At 54.8% G+C, this 16,129-nt stretch overlaps 1 protein-coding gene across 1 annotated transcript in view; it reads right to left on the reverse strand.

Annotated features, from left to right (window-relative positions):
- LOC119587673 (nascent polypeptide-associated complex subunit alpha, muscle-specific form-like) overlaps window positions 1-16,129 on the reverse strand; it is a 31,190-nt gene that overhangs the window by 773 nt on the left and 14,288 nt on the right. Inside the window, exons 10-46 of the mRNA XM_037936352.1 lie at window positions 15,829-16,044; window positions 15,513-15,651; window positions 15,027-15,358; window positions 14,582-14,889; window positions 14,172-14,332; window positions 13,756-13,993; window positions 13,317-13,536; window positions 13,049-13,246; window positions 12,618-12,829; window positions 12,173-12,326; window positions 11,714-11,766; window positions 11,338-11,620; window positions 10,688-11,032; window positions 10,241-10,382; window positions 9,980-10,030; window positions 9,306-9,499; window positions 8,595-8,962; window positions 8,365-8,466; window positions 8,010-8,161; window positions 6,385-7,120; window positions 5,948-6,095; window positions 5,516-5,865; window positions 4,889-5,084; window positions 4,607-4,744; window positions 4,109-4,274; window positions 3,923-4,025; window positions 3,535-3,701; window positions 3,132-3,320; window positions 2,859-3,027; window positions 2,477-2,708; window positions 2,146-2,323; window positions 1,812-1,958; window positions 1,440-1,674; window positions 959-1,194; window positions 592-787; window positions 174-439; window positions 65-117 (exon numbers count right to left, since the gene is read on the reverse strand). Coding sequence (XP_037792280.1) covers window positions 65-117; window positions 174-439; window positions 592-787; window positions 959-1,194; window positions 1,440-1,674; window positions 1,812-1,958; window positions 2,146-2,323; window positions 2,477-2,708; window positions 2,859-3,027; window positions 3,132-3,320; window positions 3,535-3,701; window positions 3,923-4,025; window positions 4,109-4,274; window positions 4,607-4,744; window positions 4,889-5,084; window positions 5,516-5,865; window positions 5,948-6,095; window positions 6,385-7,120; window positions 8,010-8,161; window positions 8,365-8,466; window positions 8,595-8,962; window positions 9,306-9,499; window positions 9,980-10,030; window positions 10,241-10,382; window positions 10,688-11,032; window positions 11,338-11,620; window positions 11,714-11,766; window positions 12,173-12,326; window positions 12,618-12,829; window positions 13,049-13,246; window positions 13,317-13,536; window positions 13,756-13,993; window positions 14,172-14,332; window positions 14,582-14,889; window positions 15,027-15,358; window positions 15,513-15,651; window positions 15,829-16,044 — 7,773 coding nt within the window. The remainder of the gene's footprint in view (window positions 1-64; window positions 118-173; window positions 440-591; window positions 788-958; window positions 1,195-1,439; window positions 1,675-1,811; window positions 1,959-2,145; window positions 2,324-2,476; window positions 2,709-2,858; window positions 3,028-3,131; window positions 3,321-3,534; window positions 3,702-3,922; window positions 4,026-4,108; window positions 4,275-4,606; window positions 4,745-4,888; window positions 5,085-5,515; window positions 5,866-5,947; window positions 6,096-6,384; window positions 7,121-8,009; window positions 8,162-8,364; window positions 8,467-8,594; window positions 8,963-9,305; window positions 9,500-9,979; window positions 10,031-10,240; window positions 10,383-10,687; window positions 11,033-11,337; window positions 11,621-11,713; window positions 11,767-12,172; window positions 12,327-12,617; window positions 12,830-13,048; window positions 13,247-13,316; window positions 13,537-13,755; window positions 13,994-14,171; window positions 14,333-14,581; window positions 14,890-15,026; window positions 15,359-15,512; window positions 15,652-15,828; window positions 16,045-16,129) is intronic.

The raw sequence follows: 16,129 nt of genomic DNA on the forward strand, positions 1-16,129 counted from the left end.
GTGCGTGGAAGAAAATCCTTCAAGGTGTTTCAGCGTGCTTCAGAGAATGGAATGATTATCTTACTGCTACTACTTAAGAAGCTCCTGAGGCTGCTGCTTCTGTTTGAGGAACTTTTACTGATTGAGAAGTTGCTCCCACTTGAGGAGCTAATTCTGCTTAAGGAGCTACTAACGCTTGAGGAACTGCTACCGCTTGAAGAAATACTACTCCTTGAGGATCTCCTGCCGCTTGAAGAACTGCTAATCTCTGATGAAATGCTACTGCTATTCCTGTTATGCTTAAGGAGCAGCTAGTTCTTGAGGAGCTGCTAATGCTTGAGGAACTCCTAATGACTGAGGAACTGCTGCTGGCTGAGGAGTGGCTAATGCTTGCAGAACTGCTAATGCTTGGGGAACTGCTGCTGCCTGAGGAGTGGCTAATGCTTGGGGAACTGCTAAGCTTTTGGGGGGGGCTAATGCTTTAGAGTCTAAAGCTTATGAAAAGGGATTTCCTGAGGAGGCTAATCTTGGGGGGTTCTGCCTGAGGGAAATGGTAATGCTTGGGAATGCTAAAGCTGGGGAACTGCTGCAGGGGGATGGTTTTAAACTTGCAGAAAATTCGCTAATGCTTTTGGGGAAAGCCCTTTCCTGAGGAGTGGGTAAAGCTTGGGGGGAATGGCTTGAGATGGGTAAAGCTTGGGAAATGCCCCGCCCGAGGGGGGCTAATGCTTGGGGAACTGCCGCTGCCTGAGGAGTGGCTAATGCTTGGGGAACTGCCTGCCCCAGGAGGGCTAAAGCTTGGGGAATGCTGTGCTGAGAGTGGCTAATGCTTCAGACGCTAAAGCTTTGGGGGGCTGCTTGCCTGAGGATGGCTAAGCTGGGGAACTGCTGCGCCGAGGAGTGGCTAAAAGCTTGGGAAATGCCCTGCCTGGGGTGGCTAACTTGGGGGGAAATGCCCGCTCTGAGGAGTGGCTAATGCCTTTTGCAGAATGCAATGCTTGGGGAACGCTTCTTGGGATGTAATCTTTCAGAGGCTAAGCTTGGGGGAATGCGCTGCTGAGGGTGGGGTAACTTGGAGGCTAATCTTGGGGAAATTGCTGCCAGGATGGGTAAGCTTGGGAAATGCCCCTGCGAGGAGTGGAATGTTGGGGAAATGCCCCGGCCCGAGGAGTGGCTAATGCCCTTGGGGAACTGCGCTTGGGAGGATTGGCAATGCTTGGGGAAAATGCTCTGGGGATGGGTAATGCTTCAGAATGCTTGCTGGGAATGGCTGCCCGAGATGGTAATTTGGGGAACTGCTGTGCCTGAGGGGGCTAAGCTTTTTGGGGGTGCTTGCCTAGGGGGCTAATGCTTGGGGAACTGCCGCCTAGGATGGGAAGTTGGGAACCCTGCCCCGAGGGGGGCTAAGCTTTCGAAAAGTAATGCTTTGGGGGAATGCCCCTGAGGATGCTAATGCTTGCGACTGCTAATGCTTGGGGAACTGCTGCTGCCTGAGGAGTGGCTAATGCTTGCAGAGCTGCTAATGCTTGGGGAACTGCTGCTGCCTGAGGAGTGGCTAATGCTTGGGGAACTGTCTGCCTGGGAGGGCTAAAGTTGGGAAATCGCGCCGAGGATGAATGTTGGGAAAATCTTTTTGCTAGGAGGGCTAATTGGGAACTGCCGTGCCTGAGGATTGGGTAAAGCTTGGGGAAATCCCTGCGAGGAGGTCTTAATGCTTTGGGGAAATCCGGTGAGGAGTTACTTGGGGAAATCCCTGCCGGGACTATTTGGGAACTCTGCTTCTGAGGGGGGGAATGCTTTTGGAAAATGCTAAACCCCGGGGGAATGCTTGCCTGAGGAGTGGGAATGTTGGGGGAAATGCTCTCCCGAGGATGGGAATGTTGGGGAACTGCTTGCCCGGGGATCCTATCTTGGGGGCTGCCCGCTGCCGAGGATGGGTAATGCTTGGGGGAACTGCGCTGCCCCGAGGGTGGCTAAAGCTTGGGGAAAAATGCCCCGGTTTTAGGGGGGCTAATGCTTGGGGGGAACTGTGCTGCCTGGGGTGGCTAATGCTTGGGGAACTCGTGCCCCGAGGGGGGCTAAATGTTGGGGAACTGGCTGCCCGAGGAGTGGGGTAAGCTTTTGGGAACTCGTCCTGAGGAGTGGGTAATGTTGGGGAAAGCGCGCCTGAGAGGGGTAATCTTGGGAATGCTGTGCCTGAGGGTGTAATGCTTGGGAAAATTGCTTCTGCCCGAGGAGTACAAGCTTGGGGAACTCGTGCCCGAGGAGTGGCTAATCTTGCAGAGTGCTAAGCTTGGGGAACTGGGCCCCTTCTGAGGAGGGTGGCTAATGTGGGGAACTGGCGCTGAGGAGTGGCTAAGCTTGGGGAAAATGGCTGCCTAGGAGTGGGTAATGCTTGGGGAACTGCCGTGCCTGGGGATGGCTAAGCGGGGGAATCGCTGCCTGAGGGGAGGGCTAATCTTTTGGGGAAACCCCCTGCCCCGAGGAGGGGTAATGCTTGGGAACTGCCGCTGCCGAGGAGGGGCTAATGCTTTGGGGAACTTGGGGCCTGAGGGGGGGCTAATGCTTTGGGGAACTGGGGCTGCCCTGGGAGTGGTAAGCTTGGGGGAAATGGGTGCCTGGGTTGGGTTAAAAAGGGTTGGGGGAATGGCTGCCGAGGGGTGGCTAAAGCTTTGGGGGGCCTGCTGCCTGGGAGGATAAGCTTGGGGGAATTTTGCTGCCTGAGGATGCTAAATTTGGGGAAAAACCGCGCCTAGGAGTGGCTAAGCTTGCGGTGCTAATGCTTGGGAATCCGTGCCCGAGGAGGGCTAATGCTTGGAACTGGCTGCCTGAGGGGTGGCAAACTTGGGGGAAATGCCGCGCCTGAGGGGTGGCTAAGCTTTGGGGAAACTGCGCTGCCGAGATCTAAGCTTTGGGGGAACCCCCCTGAGGATGGCTAATGCTTGGGAATGCTGCTGCCTAGGAGGCAATGCTTGGGGAATGCTGCGCCTAGGGGTGTAATGTTGGGGAAACCGCTGCCTGGGGTGGCTAATGCTTGCAGAGGCTAATCTTGGGAATGCCGTGCCAAAGGGGGGGCTAAAGCGTGGGGAACTGCCGCTGCCCGAGGGGTGGCAATGCTTGGGGAAATGCGCTGCCTGAGGAGTGGCTAATGCTTGGGGAACTGCCGCTGCCTAGGGGTGGCTAATCTTGGGGAAATGCCCCTGCCTGAGGGGTTTGGTAAAGCTGGGGGAAATGCTAATCTTGGGGAAAAGCCGTGCTGAGGGGGGCTAATGCTTGGGGAACTGCTGTTTCCGAGGATGGGGCTAATGCTTGCAGAGTGTAAAGTTGGGAACTGCCGCTGCCTGAGGGGTGGGTAATGTTGGGGAATGCTTCTAGGGGGGAAAAAACTTGCAGAATGCAAGCTTTGGGGAACTGCTGCTGCCTGAGGAGGGGCTAATGCTTGGGGAAAATGCCGCTCCCAGGAGGTAAAACTTTCGAACTGTAAAGCTTGGGGGAATCCGCTGCCCGAGAAAGGGCTAATGCTTGGGGAACTGCTAAGTTTGGGGGAAAGCGTGCCTGAGGAGTGGCAAAAGCTTGGGGAAATCTGCTGCCCGGGGAGGGCTAATGCTTTGGGGTCTAAGCTTGGGACTGCCGCTCCTGAGGAGGGCTAAGCTTGGGGAAAAGCAAGCTTGGGATGCCCTGCTGAGGATGCTAAAGTTGGGGAACTGCGCTGCCGAGGATGGCTAAAATTTGGGGAAGCTGGGGCCCGAGAGGGTAATGCTTAAACCGTGGGGGGTAATGCTTGGGAACCCCCCGCCTGGGGTGGCTAATGCTTTGGGGGAAATGTGCTGCCTGAGGAGTGGTAATGCTGGGGAAATCTAATCTGGGGAACGCCCCTGCGAGGGGTGGGGTAGCTGGGGAACTCCTGCCTGAGGGATGGGCTAAGCTTGGGGGAAATGCTCGCCTGAGGATTTGGGTAAAGCTTGGGAAATGCTGCTGTGAGGGGTGGTAATGTTGGGGAAAATGCCCCCCTGCCTAAAGGGGTGGCTAAGTTGGGGAACTCCTGCCTAGGGTGGGAATGCTTGGGGGAATGCCCTGCCTAAGGGTGGCTAAGCTTTGGGGGAAATTCCCTGCCTGGGGGGGCTAATGCTTGGGGAAACTGCTGCTGCCTGAGGAGTGGCTAATGCTTGGGGAACTGCCGCTGCCTGAGGAGTGGCTAATGCTTGGGGAATGCTGCTCCCCCAGGATGGCTAATGCTTGGGGAACTGCGCGCCGAGGAGTGGCTAATGTTGGGGCTGCGCTGCCCGAGGAGGTGGCTTTAAATTTGGGGGGAAAGCCTGCCTGAGGGGGCTAATGCTTTGGGAACTGCCCTGCCTAGGAGGGGGTAATCTTGGGAACTGTCCCTAGGGGGTAAAGCTTGGGAACTGCCCTGCCTGAGGGGTGGTAATGCTGGGGAACTGCTGTTGCCCGAGGGGGGCTAATTTGGGGAAAGCCGCTGGCTAGGATGGCAATGCTTGGGGAAATGCTCTGCCGAGGAGTGGCTAACTTGGGGAAAATGCTGTGCTGAGGGGGGTAATGCTGGGGAACTGCTGTGCCCGAGGGGGGGGCTAATGCTTGGGGGAAATGCTATGGGGGGAACTGCCCCTGCCTGAGGAGTGGCTAATGCTTGGGGAACTGCCGCTGCCTGAGGAGGGTAAAAGCTTGGGGAAATGCCCTGTGGGATTCCGCTTTAGAATCAAGCTGGGAAAAATGCCGCTGCTGAGGAGTGGGTAATGCGGGGAACGCCCTGTAGGGGTGCCCCAATCTTTCAGAAGCTAATGCTTGGGGGAAATGGCTGCCTGAGGAGTCAAAAGCTTTGGGGGGGAAAAAGCGCGCTGAGGAGTGGAAATGCTTTGGGGCTCCGTGCCCAGGGGTGGCTAATCTTGCAGACTGCTAATGCTTGGGAACTGCCGGGCTGCCTGAGGAGTGGTAACGGGGAACGCCCTGCCTGGGATGGGGTAAAGTTGGGGGAAAGCCGCTGCCGGGGGGAGTGGCAAAGCTTGGGAACTGCCGTGGGGGGGCCTGGGTGGGGTAATGTTGGGGAACTGCGCGCCTGAGGGGAAGTTTGGGCTAAGCTTGGGGAACTGCTGTGCCCGGAGTGGCTAATGCTTTTAGCGCTAACTTGGGGAAAATGGTGCCTGGAGTGGAATGCTTGGAAATGCTAATGCTTTGGGGGGCTGCCGGCCTGAGGATGGCTAATGCTTGGGGAACCCCCGCTTTTAAAGCTTTGGGGGAATCGCTGCCTGAGGGGTGGCTTCTTTAAAATTTCTTGGGGGAAATGCGCTGCCCGAGGAGGGTTGGGGCCCAATGCTTGGGGAATGCGCGCCCGAGGGGTGGGGAATGCTTGGGGAAAGCTAATGCTTGGGGAACTGCGCTGCCTGAGGAAATGGCTAAAGCTTTTGGGCTGCTAATCTGGGGAACTGCGGCCCGAGGATGGAAAGTTTGGGGGCTGCCGCTGCCCGAGGGCTAATGTTGGGGGAACTGCGCTGCCCGAGGGTGGCTAATGCTTGGGGAATGCCCGCTGGGAGGAGTTGGGCTGATGCTTGGGGAAATTTCTGCGCCCAATGGAAGTTGGACAATGCTTGGGGGGAACGCGTGCTGAGGGTGCTAAGCTTGGGGAACTGCCGCTGCCTGAGGGGTGGCTAATGCTTGGGGAACTGCCCTGTGGGAGTGGGAGCTTGGGAACTGCCCCTCCTGAGGGAGTGGGGTAATCTTTTGGGGGTGCGCTCCGAGGGGTGGCTAAGTTGGAACTGCTTAAAGCTTGGGAATGCTGCGCCGGGGGGGAGTGGTCTAATGTTTGGGGAACGCCTGCCCAGGAGGCTAAACTTGGGGGAATGCGGCCTGAGGATGCAATGCTTGGGGAACTGCCTGCCGAGGAGTGGGGTAATGCTTGCAGAAAATGCTAAAACTTGGGAACTGCGCTGCGAGGGGGGCTAAACTGGGGAACTGCTAATCTTGGGGAATGCTTGCGGGGGCCCCCGAGGATGGGTAATCTTCAGAACGCTAATGCTTGGGGAACTGCCCGCAGGGGCCCAAACTTGGGGGAACTGTTGCCTGAGGAGGGGCTTTAAAGCTTGGGGAACGGTGCCTTTGGAGGGCTATGTTTAGAATGGGTAATGCTGGGGAATGTTGCCCGAGGAGGGGTAAGTTTCAGAACTGCTAATGTTGGGGAACCCTTTCGGCCAGGGGGCCCTTTTAGGAGGGGCTAATGCTTGCCAGGTTTAAAGCTGGGCTGCCTTGGAGTGGGTAATGCTTGGGGAACGCTTGCCCGGGGGGGAAGCGGGCCCGAAGGGGGAAAATGCTTGCAGAACGCTAATGCTTGGGGAAAAGCGGGCCCGAGGAGGGGAAGCTTGGGGAAAAGCGCTGCCTGAGGGTGGCTAAACTTGCAAATGCTAATGTTTGGGGAACTGCTGTGCCTGAGGGGGCATCTTGGAACTGCTTGCTGGGGGAACGGGTGCTGCCGAGGAGGGCCCGGGGGCTAAGCTTGGGAATTGCTGCCTGAGGGTGGCTAAACTGGAACGTAATGCTTGGGGAACTGCTGCTGGCTGAGGAGTGGCTAATGCTTGGGGGAAATGCTGTCCCAGGAGGGTTAATCTTGCAAAAAACTAATGCTTGGGGAACTCCGTGAAGGGCTAATGCTTGGGGAAAACCGCTGGTGAGGGGGGTGGCTAATGCTTCCGGCTGCGTGAGGAGGGCTAATGTTAAAACTGCTAATGTTGGGAACTGCTTGCCCCAGGAGGGTAATGCTTGGGAACTCTGCTGCTGAGGAGGGCAAAGCCTTTTGGGGGATGTAAGCTTGGGAATGCTGCTGGGGAAGGGGCTAATCTTGGGGAACTTCTGCTGCCTGAGGAGGGCTAAGCTTGGGGGAAATGTGTGCGGGAGGGTAAAGTTGGGGAATGCTGCTCCAGGATGGCTAAAGCTTTGGGAAATCTGTTGGGGGGCTAATGGGGCCCCTTTTTTGAATGGGTAATCTTGGGAACCTGCTGCCGAGGAGTGGAAGCTTGGGGAATGGGCTAGGTGGCTAATGCTTCGAACTCTCCGCTGAGGAGGGAATCTTGGGGAAATGCTCTGTGGGAAATGCTGTTTGGGCCCGGGAGTGGCAAGCTGGGGAAAATTCTGCTGCCTGAGGAGTGGCTAATTCTTGGGGAACTGCTCCTGAGGAGTGGTAATTTTGGAACGCGTTGGAGGAGGGGTAATGCTGGGGAACCTTAAGGGGGGTGCCGAGGGGGGGCTAATGCTTTGAAACTGCCCTTTTTCCCAGGACTAATCTTGGAAACCAATGCTGGGCCCTTGGGGGATGGCTAAACTTGGGAAAAAAACTCTTGTTAGGACAAGCTTTTGGGGGGGCTAAGCTTGGGAAATTCTGCCGAGGAGTGCAATGCTTTGGGGAAATGCGTCCTAGGAGGGCTAATGCTTGCGAACTATCTTTCTAAGCTGGGAAAAGCTAATGCTTTGGGGAAAAAACCCCGCCAGGAGTGGCTAAAGCTTGGAAACTGCGCTGGGGGGGGGTGAGAGTGTAAGCTTGGGGGAAACCTGCTTGGGGGGGGCTAAACTTCGAATTTAATGCTTCGGGAAAAATTGCAGAGGGCTAAGCTGGGAACTGCTGTGCCTGAGGGGGGCAATGTTTGGGAAATGCTAAGCTTGGGAACGCTCTGGTGAGGAGTCTAATGCTTGAATTTGCTACCCCCTTGGGGGGAACTTTAAAACCCGCCTGAGGGAGTTTAATCTTGGAAATTTCTAAGGGGCCCCGGGAACTTCTCCCCGGGGGGGGAAAGGGGAATGTAATCTTGGGGGAAACCCCCAAACTAAGCTTCGAACTCTAATTTGGGGAACTTGCTTGAGGAGTGGGTTGCTTGGGAACTGTCTGTTTAGGGGGCTAACTTGGGGGGAACTCGTTCCCCCGAGGGGTGGCTAAAGCTTTCGGAAAATGGTGCCTGGGGGAAATTCTAATGCTTGGGGAAATGTAATCTTGGGGAAAACCGCTGGCTGAGGGGTGGCTAGGGGTTGCAAACCTTTTAAGCTTGGGAAATTGGCCGAGGGGGTAAAGTTGGGAATTTGCTGCCTGGGAGTGGCAAGCTTTGGGGAAATGCTTTTCCTGAGGGCAAGTTGGGGCTAATCTTGGGGGAATCCCCCTGCCCGAGGAGTGGCAATGCTTTTGGAGCTGCTAAATGAGGGGGGAAAACTTAACCGCTGCCTGAGGGGCTTTTTTTAAAATTGGCCGAATGGTAAGCCAGAATGCTAATGCTTGGGGAACTTGTGCCCGAGGAGGGGGAAAGCTTTGGGAAAAATTTAAAGCTGGGGAACTGCGCTGCGGGGGAAATGGTAATGCGGGGAAAATATGCTGTGGAGTGGGTAATGCTTAAAAACTGTAAAGCTTGGGGAATTGCTCCGAGGATGGGAATGCTTGGGAACTGTGGCCTGGGAGTGTAAGCTTGGGGAACTTATGCCTTTAGGGGCTAATGTTGGGAACTCTCGGGCCCGAGAGTGGCTAACTTTGGGGGAAATGAATCTTTTGGGGAAAGCGGGTGCCCGAGGGGTGGGGCTAAACGCTTTGGGGGGAATTGGCCTGAGGAGTGGGTAAGCTTTTGGGGAAATGCCTGGCGAGAGTGGCTAAGCTTAGGAACTTTCGCTGAGGATGGTAATCTTGGGAACTTAATGCTTGGGCCTGGCAAGTGGCAAAGCTTGGAAGCTAATTTGGGAATTGCTGCTGGGAAAATGGCTAAAGTTTTAGAACCAAACTTGGAACGTTGCCGAAGGGGGGAATGCTTGGGAAGCCCGGGCCGAGGGGGGGTATCTTGGGGAACGCTGCTGGCCCCGGGAGTGGCTAAGCTTGGGAACGCTAATTTTGGGGAAATGCTCTGCCCCGGGGAGTGGGGAAGCTTGGGAAACTGGGCTGCTGAGGAGGGGGCTAATGCTTGGGGAACTTGCGCCCGGGGGAGGGCTAAGGCTTGGGGGAACTGTGCTCCTGAGGATTTGGGGGCTAATGCTTGCGAATGCTAAAGCTTGGGGAAATTGGGCCCAGAGTGGCTAAAAGTTGGGGAAAGAATTGCATGGGGAACCCGCTGGGGAGTGGCTAATCTTGGGGGAATGCTTTCCCGGGGAAGGGGAAACTTGGGAAAAGGCTTTGGGAGTGGGGCTTTAGAATGCTAATGCGGGGGGAATGCTGCTTCTGAGGAGTGGTTAAATTTTTCCAAATTGTAAGCTGGGGAAATCCGGCCTGGGAGGTAATGGGGGAATCTGCTGCCCGAGGATGGCTAATGCTTGGAAAAATGCCTTCTTGGGGGGGAAACGCTTCGGGGGGGGCTAACTTAACTGCCTGGGAGGAGGGGTAATCTTCGAAATGCTAATTTTGGGGAAGCTCTGCCTGAGGAGGGTAATGTTGGGGGAAAGCTGGCTGAGGGGTGGCAAAAAGCTTGGGGAAAAAGCTGCCGAGGGGTGGCTTAATCTTGGAATGAATCTTGGGAAGCTAATGCTTGGGGAACTGCTAATGCTTGGGGAACTTCTGCCGAAAAGGGGTGCGCAATGCCTTGGGGGAAAATGCGCTTGGGGGGAAAACAAAGCCGCCCCGCTGAGGATGGCTAATGCTTGGAACTGCTAATGCGGGGGAACTGCCGCTTGCTGAGGGGTGGAAAAAAGCTTTGGGGAAAAGCGCTGGGGAGGGGGGCTAATCTTGGGGGAAATCTGGCTGAGGAGGGGCAATCTTGGAACCTAATGCTTTTGGGGGAAAAATGCGTGCCGGGGTGGCTTATGCTTGGGGAATGCTAATCTTGGGGAAAAATTTGCTGCTCCGAGGAGTGGCTAATCTTTTCAGAAAATGCTAAGGGGTTGGGGGAAAACTTGTGTGCCCCGGGAGTGGCTAATCTTTCAGAATCTAATTTGGGGAACTGCGCTGCCCGGGGGAGTGGGGAATGCTTGGGGAAAACCCCCGGGGGGTAATCTTCAGAACTCTAAGCTTTGGGGGAATGGCTCCGGGAGGGCTAACTTGCAGAACCCAAGCTTGGGGAACTGCTGTGGGGAGAATGGCTTTTTAATGCTTGGGATGGGGAATCTTGCAGAAAGCTAATTTGGGGAACTGCGTGCCTGAGGTGGTATCTTTAACGTAAAGCTTGGGAACTGCGCCCGAGGGTGGGTAATGCTTGGGAAATGGCCTGAGGGGTGGCAATCTTGAAATTTGTGCCCGAGGAGGGCATGCTTGGGAAAAGCGCCCCGAGGGGGGCTAATGCTGGGAACTGCAAATGCTAACGGGGGTGGGTTAATCTTGGGAACTTGTGCCGAGGGGTGGCTAATTTCCCTTGCGGGGAATGTGCTGCCGAGGGTAACTAAGCTAATGGGGAACGCTCTGCTAGGGGCAATGCTTGGGGAACCCCGTGCTGAGGAGTGGTAATCTTTGGGGGAAATTTGGGTGCCTGAGGGTGGCTAATGCTTGGGGAAATGGGGTTAATGGTTTTGGGGAACTTGGTTTAGAGTGGCTAATGCTTGAGAAGGGGAATCTTGGGAAGCTTTCTGGGGAATGCTTGCTGAAACCTTTTTACTGCCCCGAGGAGTGGCTTGGGTCGAACTCTAATCTTGGGAATCCGCCGAGGTGGCTAATTTGGGGAAGCTTTTAAAGCTTTGGGGAATGCTCTGTGAGAGGGGTAATGTTGGGGAAGGCTGCTGGGAGTGGCTAATGCAGCCCTGCTAGGGTGGCAACTTAAAAATTTGGGCTCGGAGTGGCAACTTTCAGAATCTAATGTTGGGGAAACTGCTTTTCTGGGTTTTTGGAAGAGTGGCAATTTTTTGGGGAACTGCTCTGCCCGAGGATGGCTAATTTTTGGGAAATCAATGCTTGGGGAACCCCGGGCCGCTGCCTGAGGAGTGGCAATGCTTTGGGGGAAATGCCTTCTAGGATTTGGGGCTAAATACTTGCCCAAAGGGGGGGAATATAATGTTGGGGAACTCTTTGCCGAGGAGTGGTAAAACTTGCAGAATCTAAGCTTGGGGAACTTTCTTGGGGGCTTGGCCGGAGAAGGGGTAATTTTGGGGAACTGCTGTTTTCCTGGGGGTGGGTAATTTGGGGAACCCCCCTAATTTGCTGGGGAAAAGCGCTGGGCCTTTGGTTTAGGGGGCTAATCTTGGAACCCAGCGGGCTGCCTGAGAGTGGCTAATTTGGAACTTTCCCTGGGTGGAATGCTGCGACCCCCGAGGAGTGGCTAACTTTGGGAATTCTTGCTTTGGGGGGAAATGGGTGTTTGGCAAATGGGTAATCTTGGGAACTGCTGCCGAGGAGGGGATCTGCAGAACTGCTAACTTGGGGAATCTTGCTAAGGAGTGGCTAATTTGCAGAATAATAAGTTGGGGAACTGGTGGCAAGAGTGGGTAAAGTTGGGGAACTGTGCGGCTGAGGAGTGGCAATGTTGGGGAACTCTTTCTGCCTGAGGAGTGGGTAAGCTTGGGGGAACTGCGCTGCCGAGGAGTGGCTAAAAATTTGCTTGGGGAACGGGCTCGAGGAGTGGCTAAGGTTTGCAGAGGCTAAAAGCTTGGGGAACTGGCTGCCCGAGGGGTGGCAAGCTTGCGAATGCAATCTTGGGGGCGCTGCTGCCCAGGAGTGGATGCTGCAAAATGCTAAACTTGGGGGAACTCGTGCCTGAGGGGGCTAATGCTGGGGAACTTTGCGCTGAGGGGGGCTAATGCTTGGGGAACTGCGCTGCCTGGGGGGCTAAACGTGCGAATGCTAAACTTTGGGGAAAATGCGCTGCTGAGGAGTGGCTAAGCTTGCAGGGAAGCCTGTGCCTGAGGAGTGGGTAAGCTTTCAAACTGCAAACTTGGGGAATGTGCGGGCCCGAGGAGTGGCTAATGTTGGGAACCCCAACTTAGGGGCCCTTTGGGGGGGAAGGGCAGAACTCTAAGCTTGGGGAAATGTCCCGAGAGTGGTAATCTTGGAAAACTGGTGGGGTGGGAGGGGGTTAAGCTTGGGAACGCTTGGCCCTTGGCAAAGAAACTGCTAACTTGGGGTGGGCTGGGGGGGGATGGGTAAGCTTTCAGAACCCCAAAACTTGGGGCCCCGGTGAGGGTGGTAAAGCTTGGGGGAAATGCTAATGCTTTTGGGAAACTCGCTGCTTTAGGGTGGCTAAAGGCGAAAATGCAACGGGTCTTGGGAGGGTAAAGCTTGGGGAACGCTTTTTGGGAAAATTTTTGCCTGAGGAGTGGTAAGCTTGGGAAAATGCTAATTTGGGGGAATGTTGCTGAGGGTGGCTATCTTGGGGAATGCTTGCTTGGGGGAACTGGGGCCCTGCCTGAGAGGGGTAATGCTTGCGAATCCTTTTAGGGGGGGCTGTGCTGGGGAATGCAAGCTTGGGAATTTGCCTGAGGAGTGGCTAAAGCTTGGGAACTTTTTTCTTTTTTGGGGGGGTGGTAGGGTTGGGGGCTATGCTTGGAACCCCTTTTCTTGGGGTGGCTAATTTCTTGCAGAATCTAACTGGGGGGAACTTGCCAGAGGGTTGCTAAAACTTTGGGGAATCTGCGCCTTTAGGGAGTGGTAATGCTTGGGGAACTGCTCTGCCCGGGGGGTGGCAAAATGTTTGGGAACGGTTTCCCGGGGGGTAGGGCTATGCTTGGGAACTCTCTCTAGGAGGGGAACTTGCAGAACCAAGCTTGGGAATGTGCTGCCAGGGGGCTAATTTGGGGAATGGGCTGCTGAGGAGTGGTAATGCTTGGAACTGCTTGCCCGGGATGGGCAATGCTTGGGGAACTCTGCTGCCCGAGGGGTGGAATGCTGAAACTCTAATGCTTAAGGGAAACTGCGCTGTGAGGGGTGGCAATGCTTGCAGAACGCTAATGCTTTGGAACTCTTGCCCTAGGATGGTAATCTTGGCACTAAATTTTTTTCTGGGAGGGGTGGCTAAGCTTCGAAGCTAATGCTTGGGGAAAATGCTGGTGAGGAGTGGTAATGTTTGGGCGCTTTTCTGGGGGGAAGGCCGGGGGGAAGGGGTAATGCTTGGGGCTCTAACTTTGGGGAAAATGCTGCTGCCCGAGGTGGCTAACTTGCAAACTCAATGCTTTTGGGGGGAAAAACTGCGCCTGAGGGTGGCTAAAGGCAGAATGCTAATTTTCTTGGGAACTCTGTGCCGAGGAGGGCTAATCTTGGGAAATGCTAATCTTGGGGACTGTGCTGCCTGAGGGGGGGCTAAAAGCTTGCAAAATGCTAATCTTGGGGGAACTTGATGGCCTGAGGAGTGGTAAGCTGCCGATGCTAACTTTGGAAATGCGCTGCCTGAGGAGTGGAAAAGTTCAGAACGGCTAATGCTTGGGGGAACGCTGCTGCCTGAGGGGGTAATGCTTGCAGAACGCTAATCCTTTGGGGGAATGCTGCTGCCGAGGAGTGGCTAAAGCGCAGAAGCTAAGCTTGGGGAACTCGTCCTGGGTGGCTAATCTTGCAGAAATGGCTAATTTTGGGGAACTGTCTCCTGAGGAGTGGCTAATCTTCCCGAATGCAAGCTGGGAAACTTGTGGGGCCCGAGAGTGGGTAATGTTTGCAGATGTAAACTTGGGGGGGCCCTTTTCCTAGGTGGTAATGCTTGCAGAAACCCAATCTTGGGGAACTGCTGGCCCGAGGAGGGCTAATGCTTGCAGAAAAATGCAATTTGGGAACTGCCTGCCTGAGGAGGGCAAAGTTGCAAAGGTGCTAAAGTTGGGGGCTGTGTGCCTGAGGAGGGCTAATGCTTGGGGGAATGCTTGCTTGGGGGAAAACTTTTGAGAACCCCCTGCTTGGGGAATTTTTACGTTGAGATGGGTAATCGGGGAAAGCCCTGCTAGGAGGGCTTCTGCGGGAATGCAATCTTGGGGAATCTGCTGTGAGGGGAGGGCTTTAAACTTGGGAACCCTGCGAGGATGGCTAATGTTGGGAAATGCTTGGGGGATGGTCGCTTTAGGAATGGGGTAAGGGTGGGGAATGGGCTGCTGAGGAGTGGCTAATGCTTGGGGAATGTAATGCTTTCGGGAAGCTAATGCTTGGGGGGAACTAATGTTGGGAACCAAATTTTTTAATGCTTGGGGGAAATGGCAACTTGTTCGAGAGGAAAAGCTTGGGGAATGGCAATGCTTTTAGAACCCCATGCCCGAGGAGTGGCTAATTTTGAGGAAAATGCTAATTCTTTGGGGGAAATCTGCGCTGAGGAGTGGCTAATCTTTAAATTAACTTGGAACTGCTGTGCCGAGGGTGGTAATCTTTTGGGGGAATTTTGGTGCTCGGAGGAGTGGAAACCCTTTGGGGAAAAAGCTGCTGCCTGAGGGAGTGGCTAATGTTGGGGAACTGCGGCTGAGGGTGGCTAAGCTTGCAGAATGCTAATGCTTGGGGGAACTGCGGCCAGGAGGGAACTTGGGGAACCGCTAAATGTTGGGGAACCTTTTCTGCCCCGAGGATGGCTAAGGGTTTGGGGAAAATGCGCTGCCGAGGAGTGGCTAATGCTTGGGGAAGGGGGGGAAGGGGTAATGCTTGGGGGAAATGCCTGCCCGAGGAGGTAAATTTGGGGAAATCTGCTCCGAGGGGTGGCTAATGTTGGGCGGCCTGGGGTGCTGCTGAGGATGGTAATTTTGGGGAAATGAAAACTTGGGGGAAAGCCTGCCTGAGAGTGGCAAGCTTGAGAATAAACTTAATGGCCCCGGGGGGAATGCTAAAGAACTTGGGGAACTGGCTGCCTGAGGAGTGGAATCTTGCCGAACCAAATCCTTTTGGGAACTGCTTGCTGGAGAATGCTTTGCTGCCTTTGGGGAAAAGTTTCCCGGGGGGAAGCTTAAATGCTTGGGGGAATTTGCTGCTGCCCGAGGATGGCAATGCTTGCAGAATTTCTTTGTTGGGGGAAACTTGCTGCGCCGAGGAGTGGCTAATTTTTGGGGGTTTTTGGGGAATGCCGCTGCCTGAGGGGTGCAATGCTTCCGAAAAACTAATGCTTGGGGAACGCTATTTCCTTTGGGGGGAAAAACCTGCCCCTGCCTGAGGATGGCTAAAGCTTGCGAAGGGTTTCTTGGGGGAAGCTAATCTTGGGGGAACTTGCTGCTAGGAGGGCTAAAGCTTGCAAAAACCCCCCGGGGGTAATGCTTGGGGAATGCTAATCTTGGAAACTGGCTCCTGAGGGGTGGTAACTTGGGGAACTCAATCTTGGGGAACTGCTGCTGCCCCGAGGAGTGGCTAATGCTTGGTGAAAAATGCTGCTGCTGAGGATTTGGGTAACTTTCAGAACTGTAAGCTTGGGGGAACTGCTGCTGCCGAGAGTGGCTAACTGGGCTCTGCTGGGGGTGGGCTTGAGATGCGCTGGGGAATCTAATCTTGGAACTGTCCTGGGAGTGGCTAATCTGCGAAATGCTAAGCTTTGGGGGAATCTGCTGCCTGAGGGGGCTAATCTTGCAGAAATGTAATGCTTGGGGAATCTCGCCGAGGAGTTTTCCCAATGCTTGGGGAACTGCTTAATGGGGCCCCCCTTGGGGAAATGTGCGCCTGAGGAGTGGTAAAGCTTCAGAAATACTGCTTTGGGGGGGGAAACCCGCTAATCTTGGGGAAAATGGTGCCTGAGGAGTGGCTAATGCTTGAGAACTCTTGGGGGTTCCGAGGAGTGGCAAGCTTGGGGAATCTAATGTTGGGGAACCCGTGCCCGAGGATGGGTAATGCCTTTAAAGCTAATGCTTTGGGGGAATTCTGTGCCTGAGAAGTGGCTAATGGCAACCTTTCAAGTTGGGGAACGCTCTGCCCGAGGGAGTTGGGCTAAGCTTTGGGGAAATTCCGCTTGGGGGGAAAGGAGGGTAATGCTTTGGGGAAAGCTCTCCGGATTAATGCTTCAAACGTAATGCTTGGGAACTTGCCTTGGGGGGGGAAATTAAGCTGCTTTAGGGGAATGTTGGGGAACTGAATGCTGGAATGGCCTCCTGAAAATGGGAATGCTGGGAACTTTGCTGAGGGTGGGGAAAGCGCGAACTGAAAAATTTGGGGAAACTTCTGCCGAGGGGTGGCAATGTTGGGGAAAAGTTTTCTTGGGAAATGTGCTCCAATGGGTAATGTTGGGGAAAGCCTTGGTGCTGCTGAGGGGGTGGGCTTAAATGCCTGGGAAAGGGTTCCCAATCTTTCGAATGCTAAAACCCCCTTTTGGGGGGGGAAAAAACCTTC

This window comes from Penaeus monodon, chromosome 23 (assembly GCF_015228065.2).
Source record: "Penaeus monodon isolate SGIC_2016 chromosome 23, NSTDA_Pmon_1, whole genome shotgun sequence".
Classification (NCBI taxonomy): domain Eukaryota; kingdom Metazoa; phylum Arthropoda; class Malacostraca; order Decapoda; family Penaeidae; genus Penaeus; species Penaeus monodon.